Here is a 24,608-nt window from a genome sequence, read left to right as displayed (position 1 = left end):
AAATGCGACATCGTTATAGCTGTACAGTTATAACAGATATAATACTATAATCCTACAATAGAACCACCCATTTTATATCATTAAATATTGTCTGATAGTAATGAACGTACGAGTCTTATGACTTATTAGCTCTGATATAAGTAAAGGAGAGAAAGACATGTACAATGTATATTGTACGGAACTCCAAGAACGTATTTTCGCCGTTTTTTTTTAGATACTACTTAATTACTGCATTTATTATGACACATATTGTTATGATTTTTGAGTACATGGAGGGATGAACACAAAAAAATAAAAGTGCAGAAAAGTCAATTGTTTGTTATTATTATTATTTTTTGCTGTAAATGTCATACGGATCAAATCCTTCTTTGTGAGATCGTCTCAATGGTGTCCACACATTCCTCTGCGAAGCTGAATATTGTAAAATCAAACCTTTGCAAACTTTACACGTGGCAGGGGTTTCCCCAAGTGAAGTTAGTGAACCACCACCAAACCACAGTATTATCATTATTTTTTTCCAAAAAAGGCCGCAACAAAATATCACAAGCCTTCTTAATCACTCTACTTAAGAAAATATCACAACCACCACTATGGCATAGAGTAGACAATCAAGAAAATAAAAAAATGGAATCTGAGATCAAGTGCTTCGTCAAGGTATGGTTGACCGCCATAGCAAGCCTAGTGTATTGCTATTACATAGCATCGAGAATTCCTAAAGGAATACCGAGGCTCTTCTCCATCGTCCCAGTCATTTACCTCTTCATAACTCTCCCATGGAATCTCAACTCTTTCCACCTTGGTGGGCCCACAATCTTCTTCATCGTTTGGCTCGGCAACTTCAAGCTCATCCTCTTCGCCTTCGACAAACCTCCTCTGATCTCTCCTCTCCCAAACAACCTTTTCCACTTCATCTCCATAGCTTGCCTTCCCATCAAGGTCTCCACAAAGAAACAACCAAACCCATCTCCGAATCCGGTTAAAGACTCGATCTTTACGAGTTCCGACACAAACCCATCTCAAAACACACGAAATCAGAGAGACCCATCTCCGAATACGGTAAAAGACTCGGTCTTTACGAATTCCGACACAAACCCATCGCCGGATTCCGCGAAAGGCTCGATCTTTACGAAATCCGACGAAAACCCACCTGAGAAGACCCGAAATCAGAGCGACCCGAAACGCCACGTTTCGGGGGCGATCTCGTGGCCGGTCAAGGTTGTGATCATGGGCTTGGTTATAAGGGCTTACGAGTTCAGGCCGTATCTCAACTCGTACGTGACTCTGGCGCTGTATTGCACGCACATGTATTTGGGGGTAGAGCTGGTCTTGGCTCTCTGCGCTCTACCGGCTCGGGCCCTCTTCGGCTTCGAGCTCGAGCCCCAATTCAACGAGCCGTACTTGACCACCTCGCTCCAAGACTTTTGGAGCCGGAGGTGGAACCTCATGGTCTCGGCGCTCCTGAGGCCCATCGCCTATGAGCCGGCGAGGAATCTCTCGGCTCCCTTATTGGGCCCGAGGTGGGCCCAAGCTATCGGGTCCATATGGGCCTTCACCGTCTCGGGCCTGGCCCACGAGGGGGTGTACTACTACTTCACTCGGGCCCGGCCCACTTGGGAGGTGACGTCGTTCTTCGTCTTGCACGGGGTTTGCACGGCGGCCGAGGTGGCGGTGAAGAGGAGAGTGGGACGGGACGGGTGGCGGCCGAGCGGGGCGGTCTCGGGAGCGTTGGCTTTGGGGTTTTTGGTGGTGACTGGGGATTGGTTGTTTTTCCCACAGCTGTTGAGGAATGGGGTGCATGAGAAGGGCATTGGAGAGTATGCCATGATGGTTGATTTTTGCAAGAAAATGTTGCATAATGTTGGCTGACAAATGAATAGGCTAGGTGGTGATTCAAATATTGTGATTTTTCTGTTTGTTTTATGACACATTTTTTTATGATAATTTTGTTTTGCCACTCCTACTTAGTGACCAATAATTCACGTATTTGAAAAGAGAGCTGTATACGCCTTAAAATAATCAAGACAGCTATACTCTTTTTGTTCAATCATGAACTCAAGAATCTCATTCTTCTTTTTGTTTCCGGTCTCACAATCACAATTGCACTTGTTCTTGTATAGCCATGATGATCTTAGGCCCTGAGTGAACAACCGGACACACCACAATTCTACCGTTAAATTCTCATATACCAATGTTTGCGTTAAATGAAAAGCTCTTATTCGTCTAGCTGCTAAATATAGTACATGTGTTCGCTTAGTCTTTCTTAGATTGTCCAATGCATACATCTCCTCTTAAGCAGGTTTTTGGTTAGTTGTGTAGCTATTGTTATCTTTTCCAATGCACTTGCCGTACAAAGATGGAGACAAAAGGGCACTATACGAAGAGGTATCGAACATAAATGCTCAAAGGAAGTTACGCAATTTCGAATATAGAAAGGGGTGCAAGATATCGACACCAATTTATCGAAGATACGATCCCGATCTTCATCATACAGAGGAATCAAATAGATTGATTCAGTGAGTTGCTCGTAATCAAAATGATTGATCCAAAGAGATGGAGCCTATACGGCTATACTCATACAATCATAGAGGTATCAAGAGAGAGAGAGACCATATTGTCAGAGAGGAATTTAAAAGCAAACCGGAGATGGAGACGAGATGTCTCAAACAAATTATTCAGCGAGATGGAGCCTATACTCATACTATCTATCACTCGAAACCCAACTCTTCAGGAGCTCTCTATCATTGGGTTATCCCTTTTCGTCATTTCATTTTTTTTTTCTTCTAATACTCGAAATAACATTTCATATTTTGGTTTATACGATTTTTTGTCATTTTATATTTTAACTGTCTTCATTAATTTTTTTTTTTAAAATAAGACTATTACATCAAACCAAATATAAAATAAGAAAGTACATTAATTGTTTTTTCTCTATTATTTTATGTCGTATAAGGTTTAGATTTTAAACGACAGGTTAGTTCTTTACAAGAAACGACAACAGCTTTGGGACGACTACTAAAAATCCACGTAATGACAAAAAAAAAAAATCCAAATTCCTCGGTTTTAGAAGAAAAAAAAATATCACTTTTTTTCGAAAAAGTAAACCCGCTCAACTAAGTACCAACTAAACTCTGCAAATGATCCAACAATTGAATTTTTTCTATAATAATTGGCATCATTAAATATTTTAATTTTGTTTTAAAAAAAATATATATTTTAATTCTAAAACCCTAAAAAAGCCCTTTTTATTTATTTTCAATTTTATATTATTTCTCTCCCCTCCTTAAGACAGAGAGAGAGAGACTGTAGTGGAGTGAAGATAGCAGTGAGAGAGCGAACCCACAATGTCGGCGACGACGACGACGACCCTTCAGCTCCGACGAGTCAACGACCTCTTCTCCGCCGCGACTTCTTCTTCTTCCTCTCCCTCGTCTCGCCGTGCCGTTCTTCCTCTGCTCCACCAGAGGAAAAATGCTCTTCTTCGGACGCGTCGTTGCCACGTGGCGGTGAACTGTTCTTTCGCTCCAATGGAGACCGCGAAGATTAAGGTTGTGGGCGTTGGTGGCGGTGGAAATAACGCCGTTAATCGAATGATTGGAAGTGGTTTACAGGTTCGTTTTTTTAAGGGATTTTTTTTTTCGAGCTCTTAAAAGCTTCGAATTTTTCATTTTGTTTGTTTGTTTGTAGTCATATAGGGGGGTTTTTTTTTTTTTTTTCCTTGGCTCATATGTGTTCAATGTCCTTTTTTGACACGGACATAAAATTAGACCTAGTTTTAGCAATTTGGTTGTTTTTTATTTTATTTTTTATTATTAGAACTTTTCTTGTTTGTAAGAATGTTCTTAGGTATGCGTATTAGAGCATCAAAATATTATCTCACTGAATTTTATTTTTACTTTTTATTTAGTGCTCTGAATAGTTTGGGTAATTTGGGTTTTTGTTCATTGATGTTTTGAGTTACAAATAAAAAAAAAACTAGAAATTTAGGTGAGAATGGGATAGAAGATTTGGTTTGTTTTATAACAAAAAAAAAATGTGCTTCGTTTCAATTGCATTTCTACAAGATTTCGCTCAACGGAAATTTTCCTATTTGGGTATTTTCTAAAGGCTTCGTATACTATAGTATTTTTGTTTCTCACTTGATTCCCCACGGCATAATGATGTTGATGGTTTTGAGAACAGGGTGTCGATTTTTACGCCATAAACACCGATTCTCAAGCGCTCATACACTCGTCCGCCGAGAACCCGCTTCAAATCGGAGAGCTTCTTACTCGTGGACTAGGTTAGTTCCACTACTTATATATATACAAGGACGGAGCTAAACATATATTTTAGAGGGGCTAGATGTAATATCTTTTTTTAGGGGCGCTAATCTTTAATAATTAAAAAAATGCTATTTGAGAGGGGTCTTAAGCCCCTTGAAGTCCTACGCTAACTCCGTCTTAATGTGACGGAGCTAGAAATAGATTTTAGGGGGGGCTAGATGTAATATCCTTTTTTAGGACGGCTAGACGTAATAATATCTTATTTTAGGAGGGGCTAATATTAATTCTTAAAGTCCCCTCTACTCCTAAGCTAACGCCGTCCAAAGGCGGAGCTGCCTTGGGGCAATGGTGGTCCAATTCCCCCCCTCGAACTTTTAAAAATTTCAATTTTTACCCTAAATTTTTATAATTTTAGCCCAAATTTATATATTTTTTTTAAATTTGCCCCCCCTCCCTGCATTGGAATTTCTAGCTCCGCCACTGACGCCGCCCATATATACATATACATATATGTGTGTAATATAATTCTTGAATTAGATGTGTATTAGTCTCGAAAAATTCAACGGCTAGTTTTGGTTTAGGTACGGGAGGGAATCCACTTTTGGGGGAACAGGCGGCGGAGGAGTCGAAGGAGGCGATTGCGAATTCGCTTTTGGGGTCGGATTTGGTGTTCATAACGGCGGGCATGGGAGGAGGGACGGGGTCGGGGGCGGCTCCGGTGGTGGCTCAGATAGCCAAAGAAGCCGGATATTTGACCGTCGGAGTCGTCACTTACCCTTTCAGCTTCGAAGGCCGCAAGAGATCGCTCCAGGTTTGTGTCTTCATAAGCATGTCTCCACCGAACACGAATCACTAATATTATCGAGAAACTCGGTTCGCAATTCGAGGGTTGAGAGCCAATCGCTCCGATTACACTACTAAAGAAAATTAAATGAGAATAATTCTTCTCGTAAGCCTAGTTATCCAATTTGTGACTTATATATACTTAGATATATCTAAATAAATAACTTTTTAAAAAAATAAATTAAATGTATCTTGGTCTAGTGGTAAGGGCGCTTCTCGGGACCTAGTCAGTCCCGGGTTCGATTCTTGGAACCATTTAATTTCATATCGATTTTAGACGGGCACCATGGCTATCCAAAAAATAAAATAATAGGTGAATTACTGATTTACTCTTCTGGGTCTAACAGCTTCTTATACGATAAGCCCAAAAATTGTTTTTTTTTTCATCCTAATACCGATCACATTAAAGCCGATTTCGTACATGATTTGTTTGGATAAAAAAGAAGGGGTGAGTTTATGGTAATAGGGACTACGCTAGTCTATAACTGTGAGGTTCATACGACAATTTTCATTTTTTCATTTTCTTTTGTTTGGGTGGTGTTAGGCTCTAGAGGCTATCGAGAAGCTTCAGAAGAACGTGGACACGCTCATAGTGATTCCAAATGATCGTCTTCTTGATATCGCCGATGAGCAGACGCCTCTTCAAGACGCTTTTCTTCTCGCCGACGATGTTCTTCGTCAAGGAGTCCAAGGAATTTCAGACATTATCACAGTGAGTCATTGAAAATTATACAATATAACCAGCACATGAAACTAATTAATAAGCAAAATAGCCGAAACTCAACTTATTTTAAACTGCCAATAAAAGTATTGACCCTCTTATAGTCTTATGTATAAGCAATTTACCACTGTAAAAAAAAAAATATTGACGCTGGTACTTACTTTTTAAATTTTTTTTTTTGGATTTGTTTCAATTGGCTATTTAGCTAGAACATGTGTTTTTATTTTGGTTAGCTTTGCGTTTCTGATACTAAAGTGCCCTCAATGCTTGTTTTTGAAGATACCCGGACTGGTTAACGTGGATTTCGCCGATGTGAAAGCTGTAATGAAAGACTCGGGAACGGCGATGCTTGGCGTGGGAGTTTCTTCGAGCAAAAACCGAGCGGAAGAAGCTGCGGAGCAAGCCACATTGGCTCCTCTAATCGGGTCTTCGATTCAGTCAGCCACCGGAGTTGTGTACAATATAACCGGAGGAAAAGACATAACCCTTCAAGAAGTCAACAGAGTGTCCCAGGTAATTAGACCGAAAACTGAGTAAAACATTGTATAATAAATTATATAGTTGCGCCCCGAATAATGATCGGTAATATCACTTTTTCAACCCGTGTTTTAAGAATTGACCGAACAGCTCACAGAAGTTATACATTTGTGTCGATTTTGAAGTCACAGCTGACTTTATTGTTGGGTTTCAAATTTTGAAATTGGATTCAAAATGTAGTCAGACAAAAATCTTCTAGTTTAAAATGATAATAGTGATTTCGTCCACCTTCAGTTGAAAACAAAAGAACTGAACTGATAAAATTTGTAGTAGTGTATATTTTCGATGATCTCTTTTTGTTTTTGTTTTAAATTCGATGGGCAAAGTGACAGAACCACCACAAACCAGGGGCTAAATAGTGTTTAGACTGAATTTTGAAATGTTTGTCGGCTAAATTGTTTGAGCTCGTTGAAGCAACAAAAATAATTTCGGCCATTTTTACTTGGAACCAAAAGAACTTATCTGATACAATTTTATCGATGCTTTTTTATATTCAGGGGGACAAATGTACAATTTATTATGTTCTTTGTATTTCTTATCATTATTTCATGTGATATAATCTGTTATGGTATTATTCACAGGTTGTGACGAGCTTGGCCGATCCATCTGCGAACATTATATTCGGAGCAGTGGTGGACGACCGATATAACGGAGAGATTCACGTGACTATCATCGCCACCGGTTTCTCTCAGTCCTTCCAGAAGAACCTTTTGACGGACCCACGAGCCGCCAAACTCGTCGAGAAAATCGCCGGTAGCCAAGAAAACAAAGTCCCTCTGAGTTCATCGTCTTCTTCTTCGACCGGCCAGTCCAGGCAATCTACACGGAGGCTTTTCTTTTAGATTCAGTTTTCGTCTTGTCGATTGTTTTGTCTTCAGAATCTTGTGAGAACTTGTAACGAAATCGAAGTTCAACCTTAATTTGAGCTGTTACTATGCTTTTTTTTTTTGGTGGTGAATGTGATAGTGCAAATATGTCAAAACAATGGGTTTACTCGGATGGCAAAATTGACAAATGAGGCTCTTAACTTCGGCTACCAAGTCTTCAGACTTTTTTTTTGGAAACTTGATTCTATTTTTAAGTGTTATACAATTAATATCTAATATAGACAAAATGTAATGTAAGGATATTATAGGCCGATAATATACAGATAAGTAAATGATCTCGACTAATTAATTATGAGTATGTATCATAACTTTGGTTGAAAATGAATAAATTTTGCAAATAGACTGAAATTGTAAAAGAGAACTAGTTTCGAGACTTGAATTAACCAGAACTAAATTGTTGGTATTATTCGAGTATAAATATAAAATAAAAATAAACTGTTTGTATAATTTAGGAAGTACGCTGTCAAGCCTACATTAGAAAAGTTACAGTCAAAAGGAGATAAATTAACAGATTACAACTATTGATTTCCATGGGCATATTTACATATTATTTGTCAGAGTTGGTCTACATCACAAAAATAAATTCAATTCAGACTTGGGAGTGAATGAGAAAACACTCTGACCAAAAAACTCAGACATAGCCGAGAGAAGTTGACCGGCGTCCATATCCTCTTTCCAAGCCTGAGCGAGAATGGACCTTCCCGGTTGACCCCCGAAATCTCTCCTCGCCAACTGTTCCGTCGACAGCTGGCGAGGCATCGATGACATGCCGGGATGGGCGGGTCCCGCGATTCCGGTCGGGAATCCGGCGGCCGCCACTTGCATCGAGTTCATCGCTCCTCCTTCGGTCGCTAACCTCTTCAGAGGTGGTTGCTGCATCAAGTTGTCCGAGCTTGCTTTTCGTTTATCTTAATTGCAAAAAAAAAAAAAAAAAAAAAAAACCAAGTATGAGATAGAGATACAAACGGAATTTTTTTTTATAGCACAAATAGTCCCTGAACTATCATCTTGAGTTGCATTTTAGTCTTTGAATTAATTTAATGACTTGATTTTGTAAGAGTCTTTGAAATTTTCTGAGACAGATGTAAAAAAATAAACACCTAAACAACTTGCAACATGTTTACTTTTTTTTTTTTTTTTTAAAATAACAAATCTTAACCCTAAAAACCCAAAGTCGTTCGACTTTTATTTCGTATTTCCGTGACTAAATTTTGATTTCAACAGTCTGTTGGATCTATTTATTAAGTGTTACGCACTAATTAAAATCTTAAATAGGCTTTTGAGCTTGAAAAAGAAAAAGAAAAAGATGGTGTAATACTTGTCATCAGTGTTGCTATCTTTCGGGTGCTCTTCAAAACCGGGCGAGATGGCGGTGAAAACAAACTTCGGTACTTCTTCAATTTCTCGTGCACGCACTGCCCGGCTGCGCACTGAAAGGTATACATAGATTTTGTTGGGTTTTGGAGCCATTTTAATGGCGAAAGGTAAGCAAGTAATTTGGGATTAAAGAATGTGATTAATTACCAACAAGGCGCCGTGTACACGCCAAGCTTCGTGCCTCTTCATCTCGTTCTTTTGCTTCTCGAATTGCATTTCGGGTAGAAGAAGTTGCATATACGGCTCAAGATTCGGAAGTATAAGTAGACGAACCTGGTCATAGTCGGGAACATAAAAAAGAATTAGTGACATCTATAAAGATGTTCAGAGGGTTGAAATCATAATTATTTATTTCTTAACCAAAAAAACTTGGACACACCAAAATTAACCGAATTTTTACGAAATTTTGGACCGAAAAATTTAAGGTCGAGGTCAACTGAGGCTGACCTTTTTATCAGCTTTAGTGACATCTAAGCTAAAGCTTCAACTATAAAAGGAGTTTCATTTTACAAGTAAAGTGATGGTAAAAAAAAGATTTGGAAAGAATTTTTACCATGCTCGGACCTATGGCTGCTAGTCCTTGGATTGCACCGTAATGCTGAGGTAATGTTCTTGTTGGGTCCAAGAAAGCTTGAAGAAGAGTCCTTGTCACGCGTGGCTGAAGATTTGAATATATATGCCCAAATCTGTAAATCATAGAAAGGAACTGATTGAAATTGAAGTACATATTTTGCACGTGTTTTCAAAACTTCAAATAATAGCAAAATGCAAATGTTTACCTATGGCAAATTGAAGCGACTATGTTTGCGGTGAAGTTTCTAAGCTCCCAGTGATTATCAGAAATTCTGTTACCAAGTCTTTTCGCGACGAGGCAGGTAATAATGGACGGCAACATTTGGTGAAGCTGAAATATATATTTTAATAAATAAATAAAATAAATTGAGGATGAAATGAAACGGCATCAAGTGCTTACATATGGTTCGATATGAATGTGTGGATTTTGAAGCAGTCTTCGAGCAACTCGCATCAGCGCAAACAAGAGCGACAAATTATTCAAATTCCTTGTAACCTGTAATTATAAAACATACCAAAAAAAAAAAAAAAAAAAAAAATCAACTAAGCATCGAAAAAGCTAATTTTAAGAAAAAAGAAAAAAAAGAAATTCGATTGAGAAGAGAAGAGAATCCACCTCGTCGGAGATAAAGCAAACGAAATAAGGAACTAAAGAATGAAGCCCTGAGTCCGTTCCCAGACTCGCCAGCACTTGTTTGAAGAGGACAGAGCTTGACTTGTTCATGGTAATTGAAGTCGCCTTTTCGTAGTATAGCTTCAGAGGAAATCACATATATCATCAATACTTGTCTCGGTATTAAGAAGAAATCAATAAATTAATGAGAGAGAGAGAGAGAGAAGAAAATAAACACCTGAATTTCCTTCGATAATACATGCTTAGCAGGTAATTTAACCTCGATAGAAAACCCATCTTCTTTCCCCTCCGTTTTTCTCCTCTCCGAAGATACTGCAAGTGTGACACACATTTAAATTGATTTATTTAAAAAATAAATAATTATAAAATAGAAAATAGAGGGACCATATAAACACTGCATATAGAATTATGGCTTTACCTTCCGTCGGAGAATTTTCTGGAATCGCGGGACTGACACCTTCGATCGCTAGCCAGTGAGAAACAACCGAAACATCGAGCGGTGCTTTTGGTAAAGGTGTTTCAATTACCTGCGTAAAAAACCCGGCTATGAAGAAGATCGGGTCATGAAAAGTAATTGAATCGAATTTATCATAATGAGACACCGATAATATCAGCAATGGACTCTTACGTCTTTGAACTCCACATCCTTGTCGTCAACGTAGAATAAATCCTTGTGCCCCGCGGCTCTCTTGAGCCGAAGAGAATCTCCCGAGGCAAAGCCATACAGAGGCTAAAAATATAGCAGCAAAATCCCAAAGTTAAAAAAAGAAAGAAAAAAAAAACACCCTCCCAAAATATCATTCTTCTTGTGAGGAAAGATCCGTCTGAGCTAATGGGAATCGCTCTTGAGAACTTCGAAACTGAAAGAAATGTTAATCAAATCATTTGAAAAAAATTACCTCCACATTTCTTAATTTAATCGCGCTATCGACATCGTTCGTCGTTAGAGTGGTTCGCCTCGAGTGTCGCATACATTTAATTGCCTCCTACACAAAAAATAAAAACTTTAATCATACGGAACCTATTTTGAACAAAATACAAACATTACTTTTCTTTCGAAACAGTACAATCCGTAACTTCAAAATCAAAACTAATAAAAAAGCATGTCTTTTTACGCTAACTCGATCGGATTTGGAAAAAAATGAGTGCAATAGTACTCTCTCAGTCTTAAGTTGAGCTCAGTTTAAACTAAGTTCTAACCTTAGCTTGGTCAAATCCACCATGGTCAAACTAATCTAAGCTTCAGTATCTATCACGTGGCTATCAATCCCAGCAAAGTTATCAAAACCTAACTATATGAACAGACAGGAATTTGAAAAAATAAAAAGAAACGATTACTTGAATCTCTAAGCCTTTCAAAACTAGACTAAAGCTATGTCTTTCCCTAATTCAATAATCGATTGAAAAAAAATAAAAATGATGAGCCGAACCTGCATTATCTCGCGGACTCGGTATTCGACATCGGGAGCGAAAGCCATGGAAACATCAGGCGACAAGTTCGTGACACCAATGCTCTGCGCAATTACTTCGATCGCTTCCTTTGGAACGATGCTATTCATTTTCGTCTTTTTTCTACTTTCCAATTTAATTTAGGAATTTACTTTCTTCACTTCGAGCTCATAATCGTAATAATCGAGTAGAGAATTTCAGGACCTTGGAAATTGAATTTCTTTTTTTAAGGTTTTACAGTGAATTTGGGACGACGATCGGGGAAGAGGAAGAAGAAGAAGAAGAACTGGGCTTGACTTTGTTGGCTCATCAAGTGAATGGGCTTTGACTATCACTGAATTAATTGGGCCTTCAATGAAGAGTTTAGTGTCGTTTGTTTTAGATTCCTGCTGTCGTTTTTCTGGATGTTATGTCATTTGTTAGAATGCAACACTAAAAAACAAGGGCTATTTTGTTAACTAGCCCAATCAACCTACTAATATTAAGAGAATAGCCAAAATTTTATTTAATTAAGGGAATAGCCCATATTTTGTACACTACCTAAATTACCTTTGGAATCTCACTCACCCAACCCAACTTCACACTCTCTCTCTCTCATGATGTCGTCTACGCGTCGGCCGGCGACGAACGACACGTCTCCGCAGCTTCCGGAGGCGCCGGCCACATCGAATGCGACTCAAAAGATTCTGTCGCCTCTGCCGCCGCAAACGACGGTGACGGTCGACTCGCCGCCTCCACCGACTCAAACGACGATGCTGGTAGATTTTCCGCCTCGCGTTTTACGCAGCGATCGAGCCTCCGACAGAGTATCTGGCGATGATTAGAGGTTTTCTAGGGTTTTCTGTTTTAAATTGTGGCTCGGGTTCGCTGGTGGTGGAAAAGAAGAAGAGGATTCGCCGATTTTGTTGATTCACTTTAAATTCGCGAATCAGTTAATTTAATTAATTGACTGTTGAGTTAGGTTAATTAATTAACTTATTGGTTAAATATTAGCTTAGCTTCTGATTTTTTTTGTGAGTAAAGTTAATTTACTTAATGATTGAATTAGAAATTAGGTTAATTAATTGAATGCTTTGAATATCAATTGACTTAAGTTCTTATTTTTGTAAATTTTTTGTGAATTTCAAATCCTTATGAATCAGTTAATTAATTAACCTAACCCACTCCAATACGTTAATTAATTAACTGATTCGCGAAGGAAACGAGAGCATTATAATCTGAGCAAAAAATATGGGCTATCTGCTTAGTAAAATGAAACTTGGACTATTATCTCAATAAGAATAGCAAATTTGACTAGTTACAACAAATTTCACAAAAACAAAATAGGAATTGATAAAAAAAAGGGGCCAACCGTCTCTAAATCTCATTTATTTAAGGAGTAAATTACGTTAATCAATCACGTTTCCATGATGTACCTATTTTTTTTTTTTTTATCCAATTCCTATTCCATACTCGTTAAACCTTGTCCTAATTTTTTGTGATCTTTTACTCGTGTCACTTTGGTTTTCCAAACTCGTCGAAGTGATCGGAATGTAAAACTGACACTATTTTGTTTGTCCCTATTTTGAGAATGGTAGGCTTCTAAACCAGTTTGGTGTTTCTTTTTAATTTAATTTAATTTATTTAAGAATATCCCAAATTTAACACATGAAAATGGACATTGATTAAGATTAAAACATGGATGAAACATAAATGTGTATTGCTAAAATTAAGACTATCGTATCCATTTTCGCTAGGACCTTGCATGCCAAGTCATTAACGTGTCGAATAGAGATAAATTAGCAACACTAAACTCGGAATATTATTTTGATAACAAACACAAAACTCAGAATATTATTTTGACAAAAAACTCAATAGTACAAAGTATGGTTTACAAAGCCCACCACAAAATGAAAAATCGAATTATGTTAAAAGCTAAAATGAAACTTTTACGGCCGTCGGTTTTCTCGAATACTCACACCGGCTGTCATTTCCCGAATTTCAATTCGTATTTTGTCCTTTTCGGCGGCCATCGCTTATGAAGGCTATGCAACTAGTTCGTTAAGAAACAAAACGAAAGCTTATAATGCGATAAAAAAAAAAACATCAAGAAGTAAAAAAGAAGATACATTTTCACTCCCAACAATGTAAATACTACAACAAACACAAGTTTTACAGAAAGAGCATTTATTTACCACTACTATGACTCTTTGACAAGTGGTAAAAAAAAAGAAGAAGAAAGATCAAGAAATAGGGTTATAAAGAACACAAGAAGATCACACAATTCAAACATCCGAAACGAAATCACAAACGCCGAACAGTTTGATACATGCAAACACTCGAATACCCCGAAGTACGAAGAGAATTACAGGCCGACGGAGAGGCGATCCAAGCCGGGGTTTTTTTTTTTTTTTTTTTTTTTAAATTTTTTTTATGTTGTAATTTCTACAAGTATTTGACGAGAAGAAATATGATAGCAACGAGAGCGACGATCCCGAACACAGATAACAGCATGCACATGCACGAACACCCACCCTTAACACGCTTGTTTAGCATCGCCAAGTTCTTCGACACTCTCTGAGAGAATCACGTGTGAGCCAAAAAAGAGCATATCATGGTTCATTGTACAAATGGTTTGATAATTTTTTTTGAAGAATATTAGAGACGTGAAATGCAAGTTTGAAACTAGACCTAAACGAGAAACCTCGTGATAATTTTTCCCCTAAGCTAATATTTTAACTATTGATTTTGTAGCATTTTAGTCCTATTGTAATGAGAAATATAACAAAGTAGCCAAGTTTTCCTTTTCCACTGAACTAGCCACATGGATGTGGTGAGTGCACATTAAATAACTACATTTTTTTTTATTTGGGACATTAAATGGCTAAATAACTATAATGTCCTTGAAGAAATATGTCGGCAGTGAAATATTATTACCCGTAGCTTCGAGTCTGTAGCATCCACACGGTAGTCCAAGTCGTCCTGCAAAATCCGATCATCTAAGAGATTAACAAGGGGAAGACATGATTTTTTTTTTAATCTTTTGATATATGCTACACAAACTGGTTAATCATCTAAAGACAAAAAAGAGATAATATATATATATATATAAAAAAAACATACGATGAGTCTGGTGTGTAGATCCAATTCTTCATTCACCGCAAGTGCAATGTGTTTTGTGCTAAGCACAGTCTCCTCCAGCCTCTCGAGGCCTTCGTCTTGTTCTGTTTACAAAGCCACACTCGCTTTAAATATCCATTAAGAAAATGTGACCGGACCATTGAAAATAAAGCAATTTTTTAAGATCTCAGGGTGTGATGAGTACTTATTTATAATAATTAGCACTTAGTTACGCAGTGATTTCAGAATAGCAAATTATGCGATAGTCCATAGATAGAAGCTAGAAAAAATCATTTCGGGTTAGGAAGAAAGAGAGATTGAAGGAACGTAACCTTAGGCTTTTGGGAGAATTTTGGGTCTCGAAAACCCTGTTGACCATGTAATTTCTCTTGTTTCACCGAAGAATATTATTACCAGCTTCACCCATTTTAAATGATAGAAAGTAGGTATAAACGAAATACAAAGACAGTTTCCAGACATTCAAGAAGTCCACTCTTTCCCAAAATCGAATTTTTTCCTTGCCCCACAATTATGCTATGATTCAGTATTCACATGCCCTTTGTTCTAACTGCTCTACATTCGACCTCTCTACATATATACTGATTATTCTGTGTCCTTTATTCCTTAAATCCTAACAAATACCTAAGATTCTTTTATCTTTATGCTCAAAAGAATCTGTATGAAGTGACTTGCCTTTCATGACCTGTCGCTGAAGACCGATAACGCCGGAGTTGTCCAAGCCGGCCGCTCTGCTCGTTGCATCGGCGGGCTTAATTTCGGGGCCGAGAAGGCTATCCCTGTTTGCGAAATTCGACATGTTCAACGCCGAAGCCATCTGGTTGACTTTTGAGTTCAAATTCCCAATCATGTCCTTACGGCGATTCATCTCTTTCTCTGATCTGTGGATAGGAATTCACAGACTCATTTTTCCATATAGCTAATCAACATTCATTTACATATGCAACTCACAGCACATACATAAATATATATATATCAAATTCATAATAATTAAGCCAAGAGATTCGTTAAACAGCCAACCTATTGTAAATTCTAAGTAAATAGCCATAATGAGTTTTATCTGCCCTTGTGTTCCACGTTACTTTTAGTAAGTTTTATAGGGTATTTATGTCAATTTAGGCTTGTAAATAACATTTCGTGGCCATTTACTAAAAGCTTAAAAAGTTGGCTAAATGGCAAAATACAATATTTCATACGGCTATATATGAAATATATCTACTGGACCCTATATATATACATTTACGAAGTTTGTGAGTTTAATAAGTTAAATGAAAACTTGACAAAAAAACTAGAAAACTTACATGGGTTGTTTACCGGGAAGCTTCAACAAAAGGGACTGTAAGCTATCGAGTCTAGTCCCTAGAATCGTGATCTTCCTCCTTATAGCCGAGGAATGGCGTTGATTCTCCGGTCCCGCCAGAGAAGCTCGTTCCGATATCATGCCGTTGATATCATCCGCGAGTTTTTGCGCTTCATTGTATTCTTTCATCCACGAATCCCCCGAAGACCCCATTGACCTAAAACGTAAACACATATGACATTGTTAGACTAACGATGAACATTCGAGATTAACTAAAGTCTTGAACTTACGGATATGGACTCGATTTTACTTAATAACCGTTCTCGATCATCAGTAAAATTCAGAACAACTGTAACTTTTCACTAAATTAACAGGCAAAATAAACTAGAATGTAAATTAAAGAGATAAATGTTTAGCGATTAATAAACACCTTAAGGTTGATTAACGATAAACTTAAAACTGAGAGGAGGATTAAAATCGACTTTTACAATGCAGGGTATGAATGAAGCATTTCAATAAATGAGGTATGAACACAAAAGAATAACCGAATTCGATCCTTGTTGAAGTGTCAATAGATCAAACTGTTTTGAGCGTACTTTACTTAACATACGACTATAATTCAAGCTTAATTCAACTATAAACCAAAGCTGACTCTTAATTCCAAACACTTTAATGGCCTGAATTAGGTAGCGAATGATTCCATTCCTTCTACAGAGTTCGGAAATTTTTAACGAATTGATCCAGGAAAATAGAGGAATCATATGAACCCATTTTTTTAAAATTCCCGATGTAAATAAAAAAAGAGCATGAAATAATCTGAAAAGAAACGGAATTGAAGGATCGCGAAGAATCGGAATCATTTACCTGACTCAGAGATAGCCCGAACTGAGATTTGATCGGTGAATTGGGGAAAAAAATGACAATCGGTGCGTGGTCGTTCAAGAGGGGTTTTCAAAGGAATTGAATTTCTTGTATTTGTCTCTGTGTCTGTAAACAAAATTGATTTGGTTTTTGTGTAGATTATAAATTTCTTTATTTATTTAATTTTTTTTTATTTGAGACGAAGTCCGGAACAAACAGAGCCAAGCCAAGCACAAAAGCAGCTTCGTAGTCGCGTCTCTTTATTTTTTATTTATAAAGTATAGATACAATAATAATAAATAAAAAAATGTCCGGTCACAACGATGTCGTTTCTGTTATCTATCTTCTCTTACACTATTTTTTTTTATATTTTTTTTAATTTACTTTATAGAAGATAATTAATTTCTATTTAGCTAACAATTTAGCCCCGAGAAAGATACCAGTATATATTTTTTGTATATATATATATATATATATATATATATATATATATATATATATTTTATACTGAAGAGCTGTTGCATAAGAGAGGTCGACCAAAGTATATAAGGAAGGTTGTTTATTGAAGACAAATCATATCAATCGAAAAAAATGATGATTATTAGATAAAGTTGAGGATAACATGACAACATTTATTCTTTTATCTTTCTTTTGTCTGGTTGTGTATGATTTAATTGGAAGCTGACATATAAATATGGTCCACCCTAAAAATGAGTTTATAATATGATTGCCAAAAACAGTGGTCAAGCATTATTAATTAACTAAAAATTCATTGTTCCAGTAACATAATAAACACATAGGAGTCAAAACTTAAAAAAACACCAAGAGGTCTCATAGGTGTTTCAAAAAAAAAAAAAAATGTCTCACCACTCAAATAAGGGGTCTCAATTTGGCACCAAAAGTAAAAATTACAAAACATGAATTGCCAAAACATTTAAAACTGAAAACAGTCCATAATAAATAGGCATCATCATCATCGGGTGCTAAACAAAATGGACAAGCATTTATCGGGAAGATTTCTCCCCGGAGTAAAATTTATTTAGTTTTTTTTTTCGACATTCTCAAAGTAAAAAAAAAAAAAAAAAATTCAGGCTTTGTTCAGCGATGCCCCGACTTTGGCAAGGTCTTGAAGAGCCTTCGAGATTTGTTCCTCGCTCAGACCTTCCAATCGGATACCCCTCTCGACACCCATGTCTGTGTGAACACAAAAAGAAATTGATACCGGGACTAGATACAGAGACACAGTTTATATAATTAACGAGTTCTATCACAAAGATTCTCGGTTTTAAAGAATTGTTCTAACTTCTAGTGCAAGGAAAATAATACGTGAATCGTGGACTCTTTGATAATAATCTCACTGCTCGACTATTTCACGAAACAGAAAGAAAAAAACCCGACATAATTCGTATTCTATTGCAAAGATTCTCGGATTAAAAAAAAGGTTGTTCTGACTTCTAACGCGAGGAAGATAATATGAGAAGAAAATAATAGTTGACTCTTTGATAATAATCTCACTGCTCGACTATTTTATATAAAAAAAAGCCCGAGAAATATTCATGCTGTCAATTTAAGAGCAAGACATGAATATCACTGTCGATTTATAAGCCAGTCTGAAAAAAAAACCATCTCAATCCCGATATCTAAACCCGAGCTTTAATGGTCTTTTTCGATGGTCGTATTTCGTAATGCATGTTCTATGTCTATGCCAACAATTAGTTTTCCAAAAAACAATATTAGAAACAGAGAATCAGTACACACTAAGCATAGCACATAAACAATGCATTTGTGGCCACATATAAACCTTAACAGTTTGTCAACTTCATAGATACAATTTCTTTGTACAGTCTTTTTTTTATTTTTCAACAGAACAGTAATCTGATGCATGCACAGAGCCAATAATCAGATTTCTATATACTTCTAAAGAACTATAAACAAAGATTGTAACCTCTCTAGTTGTTTTTCCATTCATTCATATAATCATCGAGACAATGACACAAGCTTAACAACAAAATATTAAGTGATCCTTTTGAGAACTTATAATAGGCCAATCAAAGTAGAAGCGATAAATCAAAAGCTTAAATAGAAAGCGGTGAAAGAACCCACTTTGACTCTCGACACCAAAAAAAAAAAAAAAACCGCTCAGGTTTGCAGAACCAATCCTATCCATATAATCAAGATAATAAATCTCTTTACTCAATCATCACGAGGAAACAAAGAGTTTAACCTTCAATTTTCGTACGAACATAAGGAAAAATAGAGCATTTGAAACCCACTCAGCAATGGAAAGAAACCGAGTTCGCAGAACCAAGCCTGTCCATATAATGGACATAATTTTTTATTTCTTTTTTTATAATCGTGGTGTCCAGGTTAACCCGACATAATAAATCTCTTTACTCAGATCATCACGAGGAAACAAAGATTACAACCTTCAATTTTTCATCCTAACATTAAGCAAAAATAGAGCATTTGAAACTTCACTCAGGTATGGAAAGAAACCAAGTTCTCAGAACCAAGCCTATCCATATAATCAACATGATAAATCTCTTTACTCAGATCATCAAAACGAAACAAAGATTATAACCTTCAAATTTCGTACCAACATAAAGGAAAAAAAAAAGAAGAAAAATTACCATATCTAGCCCATAACTGAGGCTCAACACCGCTACATTCTCTGATCAAGATTGGTAATTTAGGGTTCAGCGTTTTCAGATCCGTGTAATTCTTTTCCACGAACGCTCTATACACAATCAAACATTTACATCAAAATCAATTATACGAAAACAGAAAAACTCAAGCTACTTTGAATTCTTCTGATCAAATTCAAAACAACTACAAACCAAACAAAAAAAAGTTCACACTGGATTTCGTACGATATAAAAAAAAAAACGATGAAGAAAAAAAAAACCTGGTTGTTGAGCTCGCTGGTGAGGTTTGGCAGAGAAGAATCCGAAGCTCCTTCAAGCTCTTCGATAATTGCCCTCTCCAAGCCATTTTTATCTCTGAAATAACCGTGAATTGAAGCTCGGAGAAATTAATAGAAAAGGGAAAGAGGGTTTGAGTGACGAAAGCGTTTCTTTGTGTTGCTTTTTATCTGCAGTAAAGCCCTCCTATTTTATACTATTTCACATTCCAGTCCTTAATTTATAATAAATGCCATCCAAGTTCCAACCCATTAAATTCTCTAGAGAAAAAAAGAAAACAGTTACTTTTCGAGTTGTCTTAATAATTTTATTAAATTAAAGATATGAACAGTAGGCTGATCTAAATGTAAGCTATTGAAGCAAAAGAAAAGTATGTTTTTTCTTCCATTCCAATCAAAACTCGACTTTTGTAATTTTGGTTGGGTTTCATTTAAAACTAGATTTTTGTTGTGGGTGTACTGTTTTATTTTTCTTTTATTCTTAAAATAAAATAGATTTAATTTGAGTAAATAGTACCAAAATAGAAATTTTGTTTCGATTCGGCCACCACTTTTAAAATGAAACATTCTGTTTTAGTTTGTATATGAATTATAATTTGGACGTAAAATACAATATATACCAACATTTTGTAAGATCTTATTTTCGTTTTCGCTGTGATAATACTATTTTAAGGCTAGTATGTATATTTATTTTAAAAAATATATGTTAATTTCTTAATTTCACAATTCATGTGTGTAAAACATAAATTTGAGGTAGTATAGTAAACACAAAGGTATTAAATATTAATTGTGTAAAAATCTCAACTTTGACTATGCAAATAAAGTGTAGAAACGGTTCAAAACCAAAAGCCCCAAAACATAATAACGGTAAAAAGGGAATAAAATTGAAATAGAGTTTCCTTTTGCAAAAACCTCAAACTAAGTGAAAAAAAAATAAGAAAAGAAGTGAACTAAATTTAATACACAGTGGAGCTTCGTCGAAAGTCTCGGAGAGAGCGAGAGAGAGAGAGAGAGAGCGAGCGAGTCGCAGATTCAGACTCACCGAGTCTTAGAGAGAGAGAGAGTGAGAGAGAGAGAGAGAGATTGAGATGTCAGACCTAGACAGGCAAATAGAACAGTTGAAGAAATGCGAGCCATTGAAGGAATCGGAGGTCAAAGCTCTGTGCCTCAAAGCAATGGAAATTCTCGTCGAAGAGAGCAATGTCCAGCGAGTCGACGCTCCTGTGACCGTTAGTCATCTCTCTCTCTTTCTCTCTCACACATTCTCGCTCTGCAATTCACAAATTGTGCTTTCGAAGTATTGATTTTAAGCTGTTTTAGGGTTTGGTATCAGTTTCGCTCCGTCGTATCAGTAACTATCATTTGAAAATATACGTATTTCTTTTAATTCAAAGAAAGTTGATTTTCACGAGTAAAATAGATATTTTTGGGGATTTAGCTTGTGTTTCAGTTTCTGTTTAGGAAATGTTTTTCCTTTATAGGGTATGAGATTTTGGAATGAGAAAATGGACGCGTACATATACAGGGTTTTTAGTCATTCTGAAGAAAATTGATTAGTCTCTGAAAGTACGTACATTTAGCAGTTTTCGCTGTGGTGTTGTGTTTCTTAGGTTCGATTCGCTATCTGGATTCCATTATTGGCATGCTTTTTTTTTGTTGTTGCCTAAGTTGGCATTCAAGGATGACGGTTATAGCTTGTTGAATTATTCAGAAACAAGTAGTTAAACTCGTGGTGGTTTGTACTGGAAAAAAACTTGTTTTCTTTGTTTATTAGTATAGGACATGTGTTCGTTACCGATAGTTCTAGTTTACTGTTCTTGGAGGAGTTCGGGAACCTTTTTCCTTGCTGGTCTTTTGTAGCGAAATGCGCCGACCGAGTTGTATTGATTCGTTGTGGGTCAATGAAGTTATGTGGCTGTAAAACGAAGTTGGAACATGTTTTTTTACTATAGGAATATATGCATCCACAATAAAATGGTCAATGGAATTTTGAAGCTTTATTTATGTAAAGTTGTGGTAGACACTTATTCTAGTAGTTGAGCTGGATTGGATCTTGTTCTTTCCTTTAACAGATATGTGGAGACATTCACGGTCAGTTTTATGACATGAAAGAGCTTTTCAAAGTAGGAGGTGAATGCCCAAAGACGAATTACTTGTTCCTTGGAGACTTTGTTGACAGAGGATTCTACTCTGTTGAGACGTTTCTACTTCTACTCGCTCTAAAGGTGATAATCTAGTTTTACTATTCGCAAAGCGCAGTTAGAACCTTGCCATATTCATTTGCTTTCGATATGACTGCATTCCTTCAAGAGCTTTTTTACATGTTTACTTGTAAAGAGTTCACGTTTTTAGGACAGTGTTTTTGTTCTTTAACTTGATTGATTTGTGGTACTCTTGCGATGCATGCCATTTGATTCGGACCATGTCGACACTACACGAAGTCAAAACTCGTTCTTATGATTGTCCACTACTTGTTTGCATCTGAAATTGTCTTAATCTAAACATAAGTATGGATTTTCTTTACATGTTCACTAACCTTTTCATATAAGATCATTTTGCATCCAGGTAAGATATCCGGATCGAATAACTCTCATTAGAGGGAACCACGAGAGCCGTCAAATTACGCAGGTTAAACTTCTTCCACTCGAGTCTCGGTCTTCGTTATCTAGCATCCAAGATATTTATTACTAACAATATATGAACAGGTATATGGATTTTATGACGAGTGCCTTCGAAAATACGGTTCTGTGAATGTGTGGAGATATTGCACTGATATCTTCGACTACCTCAGGTTTGTTATAAATTCTGTCTTTCACTTATAAAGTACTATGGTTCGCTTGTAAACATTTATATATATATATATATATATATATATATATATTTTAATTTTTTGATTTTTCTGCTGTATTCGTTCCCACATTTTCCTCCAAAATAAAACAGTGTCAGTTAGGTCTAATTTCCAGATTGAGGTGGTGAAGGCAGAGAATTCATAGCTTTTAAGGTCCAATTATATGAATTAAAAAAAAGTACTTTACATAAGGGTTTTGCTCAGCGCTCCTATTGCTTTCTAAGTAAACGTTAAATTACGCCTTTATCCCTCCTTTTTGTCTGTCGTGGCATTTGAATAATGTTTAGATGTGGCATATCACAGTCTTTCAGCTCTCATAGAGAACAAGGTCTTCAGTGTCCACGGCGGACTTTCCCCGGCCATTTCAACCTTGGATCAGGTCAGGAATTAATTCCTTTCATATTGGGTCTCACTTCCGTTCTATACTGTAATTTACCAAAATGCCATTGCCATCACAGATACGCACCATTGATCGGAAGCAAGAAGTACCGCACGATGGTGCCATGTGTGACCTTCTATGGTCCGATCCAGAGGACATTGTCGACGGTTGGGGTTTGAGTCCCCGCGGTGCCGGTTTCCTATTCGGTGGCAGCGTAGTTTCGTCGTTTAACCACTCTAACAGCATCGATTATATTTGCCGTGCCCATCAGTTGGTGATGGAAGGGTATAAATGGATGTTCAATAATCAGATTGTTACGGTATGGTCAGCTCCAAACTACTGCTACAGGTAATACAATATATTCCCTCGCCCATCTAGAGTTTGAAATTATCGCTCATATTTCTCTCTGTGTGTGTGTTGTAGATGCGGTAATGTAGCTGCGATTCTTGAACTCGATGAGAATCTCAACAAGCAATTCCGAGTGTTCGATGCTGCTCCACAGGTTTGTCTTAACATTTACTATTAAAATATCAATGCAAAACATGATTGGTCCATATATATTTTTAATTTCTAGGCTTTTAGTGCAAATAGTCCCTGAACTATTATGCTAGTCCATAAATAATTTTATTTATTATCGACTAACTTTTGATCTGGGTACGATTTTAGTTAGTTTCAATTCTATATATATCAACTATATGTTGTAAGATGTATCAACTATATATACACACACTAACTTAAAAAACTTTTTAATTTTTTTATATTAAGATCTCATCATAAAAACATAAAATAAAAAAAAACAATTTTGAATTGTTAGAGAAAGATTGTGTTTTTTTGGAATTTTATAAAATTATAAACAAATTATATAAGTTTGTAAATATTTTTAAGTTGTTCAGGTATTTGGATTTCATTGATAATGCTTACTATTTTTATGAAGAGGACTAAAAATCTACAAAAATGAATAGTTCTCGGGGACCATTCCGCTCATAAAATTAGTTTAGGAACCGAAATGCCAAACACATAATAGTTCAGGGACTGTTTGTGATAAAAAAAAACTTAATCCTTTCTTATCTACTTGGGCATCCCAAACACGATCTGCTATAATTTTGTGTGTATTTTGCTGATTTGATGAAATGTGAGTTTGAAAATTGTGCCTGGAATTTTTAGGAATCAAGAGGAGCACCAGCCAAAAGACCTGCCCCGGACTACTTCTTATGAGTTCGATTCGGTATAGAGTTCACTATTTGCTTTGGCCAAAAAGCCTCCAATTGTTTGGGTGATGTTGTACAACGAATGGTTGAAGATCGTTTCACTTGAAACCCGGAGGGAATTTCTGGGGGGAGAACAGACTTCTCAAATCTCTGCTCCTTCGCGATAGTCAGCTCGGATGATCGGTTTGAAATAATGGGAATTTCTTCTTCTTATTATCTCTCTGCGTTTGTACCAAATCTTTCTGATTATTTGTCTTGTAAAAGTTGTGTGCAACTATACAGTCTCTCTCTCAGTGTCTTTTATGTGGTAAATTTTGACAAAGTGAAACATTGTTTTTTACTTCAGTACAGAAGAGGTTGGATTGGATTCGGGAGCATATAGGGAAAAAGTAAAAGAAAGAAAAAAAAAAGAAAAAAGGGAAAGCACTATTCATATTGAGTGTCTGTGTGTGTGGGCGTTTGTTTTTTTCCTCTTTCCATTTTGCCAATTTTTTCTTTTATCAGACATTTTGCGAATTAATGCTCATTCATAGTCTTTTTCATGTCTTCCATTTCTCACTCAAGCTTATATCTATTATTTTTACTCCCCTCAAATTGACGTCAAAAGATTCACGCTTTCTCTGTTTTAGTCTCTGTTACGTGTCTCGATTTCTTATATATTGTTTAAACTTTAAACGTATGCGAATATACAA

At 36.4% G+C, this 24,608-nt stretch overlaps 6 protein-coding genes across 6 annotated transcripts; 3 read left to right on the top strand and 3 right to left on the bottom strand.

Moving 5' to 3' along the window:
• Positions 1-513: 513 nt before the first annotated feature.
• On the top strand, positions 514-2,099 carry LOC149398661 (putative long-chain-alcohol O-fatty-acyltransferase 1). Its single transcript, XM_089614287.1, has one exon. The coding sequence runs from the start codon at positions 625-627 to the stop codon at positions 1,864-1,866; it is 1,242 nt and encodes a 413-aa protein (XP_089470413.1). The 5' UTR covers positions 514-624; the 3' UTR covers positions 1,867-2,099.
• A 1,164-nt stretch (positions 2,100-3,263) lies between these two features.
• FTSZ1-1 (homolog of bacterial cytokinesis Z-ring protein FTSZ 1-1) lies at positions 3,264-7,304 on the top strand. The gene is made up of 6 exons (XM_089615719.1): positions 3,264-3,608; positions 4,180-4,279; positions 4,844-5,073; positions 5,650-5,817; positions 6,106-6,339; positions 6,945-7,304. The coding sequence occupies exons 1-6, from the start codon at positions 3,342-3,344 to the stop codon at positions 7,203-7,205; spliced, it is 1,260 nt and encodes a 419-aa protein (XP_089471845.1). The 5' UTR covers positions 3,264-3,341; the 3' UTR covers positions 7,206-7,304.
• Positions 7,305-7,675: 371 nt separating this feature from the next.
• On the bottom strand, positions 7,676-11,543 carry LOC149398659 (transcription initiation factor TFIID subunit 6-like). Its single transcript, XM_089615815.1, has 12 exons — positions 11,265-11,543; positions 10,734-10,820; positions 10,463-10,564; positions 10,253-10,361; positions 10,052-10,146; positions 9,817-9,954; positions 9,601-9,696; positions 9,407-9,531; positions 9,181-9,313; positions 8,775-8,900; positions 8,569-8,680; positions 7,676-8,158 (listed from the first exon to the last, which is right to left on the bottom strand). Exons 1-12 carry the CDS (start codon positions 11,391-11,393, stop codon positions 7,821-7,823), a joined length of 1,590 nt encoding a protein of 529 aa, XP_089471941.1. The 5' UTR covers positions 11,394-11,543; the 3' UTR covers positions 7,676-7,820.
• Positions 11,544-13,376: 1,833 nt separating this feature from the next.
• On the bottom strand, positions 13,377-16,810 carry LOC149398658 (syntaxin-52-like). The gene is made up of 6 exons (XM_089615497.1): positions 16,565-16,810; positions 15,702-15,917; positions 15,076-15,281; positions 14,386-14,486; positions 14,200-14,244; positions 13,377-13,839 (listed from the first exon to the last, which is right to left on the bottom strand). Exons 2-6 carry the CDS (start codon positions 15,911-15,913, stop codon positions 13,708-13,710), a joined length of 696 nt encoding a protein of 231 aa, XP_089471623.1. The 5' UTR covers positions 15,914-15,917; positions 16,565-16,810; the 3' UTR covers positions 13,377-13,707.
• A 621-nt stretch (positions 16,811-17,431) lies between these two features.
• LOC149398657 (NADH-ubiquinone oxidoreductase B8 subunit) lies at positions 17,432-19,639 on the bottom strand. The gene is made up of 3 exons (XM_089614081.1): positions 19,467-19,639; positions 19,192-19,298; positions 17,432-17,755 (listed from the first exon to the last, which is right to left on the bottom strand). The coding sequence occupies exons 1-3, from the start codon at positions 19,550-19,552 to the stop codon at positions 17,649-17,651; spliced, it is 300 nt and encodes a 99-aa protein (XP_089470207.1). The 5' UTR covers positions 19,553-19,639; the 3' UTR covers positions 17,432-17,648.
• Positions 19,640-20,403: 764 nt separating this feature from the next.
• PPX2 (protein phosphatase X 2) lies at positions 20,404-24,419 on the top strand. The gene is made up of 8 exons (XM_089614983.1): positions 20,404-20,710; positions 21,554-21,706; positions 22,047-22,109; positions 22,187-22,272; positions 22,633-22,708; positions 22,788-23,056; positions 23,132-23,210; positions 23,873-24,419. Exons 1-8 carry the CDS (start codon positions 20,570-20,572, stop codon positions 23,921-23,923), a joined length of 918 nt encoding a protein of 305 aa, XP_089471109.1. The 5' UTR covers positions 20,404-20,569; the 3' UTR covers positions 23,924-24,419.
• Positions 24,420-24,608: the final 189 nt, after the last annotated feature.

Source organism: Urtica dioica, chromosome 5 (genome assembly GCF_054948205.1).
Source record: "Urtica dioica subsp. dioica isolate 48M chromosome 5, U.dioica_male_clone48M_v1_H2, whole genome shotgun sequence".
Classification (NCBI taxonomy): domain Eukaryota; kingdom Viridiplantae; phylum Streptophyta; class Magnoliopsida; order Rosales; family Urticaceae; genus Urtica; species Urtica dioica.
The sequence above is the reverse complement of the archived record's forward strand: the minus strand, read 5'-3'. Positions and strand labels throughout refer to the sequence as shown.

Coding starts and splice junctions, on each gene's coding strand:
- LOC149398661 (XM_089614287.1), top strand. CDS start 625: ATGGAATCTGAGATCAAGTGCTTCGTCAAGGTATGGTTGACCGCCATA.
- FTSZ1-1 (XM_089615719.1), top strand. CDS start 3,342: ATGTCGGCGACGACGACGACGACCCTTCAGCTCCGACGAGTCAACGAC. Junction 4,280..4,843: donor GCTTCTTACTCGTGGACTAG/GTTAGTTCCACT, acceptor GTTTTGGTTTAG/GTACGGGAGGGAATCCACTT. Junction 5,818..6,105: donor GAATTTCAGACATTATCACA/GTGAGTCATTGA, acceptor TTGTTTTTGAAG/ATACCCGGACTGGTTAACGT.
- LOC149398659 (XM_089615815.1), bottom strand. CDS start 11,393: ATGAATAGCATCGTTCCAAAGGAAGCGATCGAAGTAATTGCGCAGAGC. Junction 10,821..11,264: donor GAGTCCGCGAGATAATGCAG/GTTCGGCTCATC, acceptor TTTTTTGTGTAG/GAGGCAATTAAATGTATGCG. Junction 9,697..9,816: donor TTTGCTTTATCTCCGACGAG/GTGGATTCTCTT, acceptor TTATAATTACAG/GTTACAAGGAATTTGAATAA.
- LOC149398658 (XM_089615497.1), bottom strand. CDS start 15,913: ATGGGGTCTTCGGGGGATTCGTGGATGAAAGAATACAATGAAGCGCAA. Junction 14,487..15,075: donor TCAGCGACAGGTCATGAAAG/GCAAGTCACTTC, acceptor CTTTGTAAACAG/AACAAGACGAAGGCCTCGAG. Junction 14,245..14,385: donor ATCTACACACCAGACTCATC/GTATGTTTTTTT, acceptor CGGATTTTGCAG/GACGACTTGGACTACCGTGT.
- LOC149398657 (XM_089614081.1), bottom strand. CDS start 19,552: ATGGCTTGGAGAGGGCAATTATCGAAGAGCTTGAAGGAGCTTCGGATT. Junction 19,299..19,466: donor CCAGCGAGCTCAACAACCAG/GTTTTTTTTTTC, acceptor GATTGTGTATAG/AGCGTTCGTGGAAAAGAATT. Junction 17,756..19,191: donor TCAGTTATGGGCTAGATATG/GTAATTTTTCTT, acceptor GTGTTCACACAG/ACATGGGTGTCGAGAGGGGT.
- PPX2 (XM_089614983.1), top strand. CDS start 20,570: ATGTCAGACCTAGACAGGCAAATAGAACAGTTGAAGAAATGCGAGCCA. Junction 20,711..21,553: donor GAGTCGACGCTCCTGTGACC/GTTAGTCATCTC, acceptor TTCCTTTAACAG/ATATGTGGAGACATTCACGG. Junction 22,709..22,787: donor CCATTTCAACCTTGGATCAG/GTCAGGAATTAA, acceptor TTGCCATCACAG/ATACGCACCATTGATCGGAA.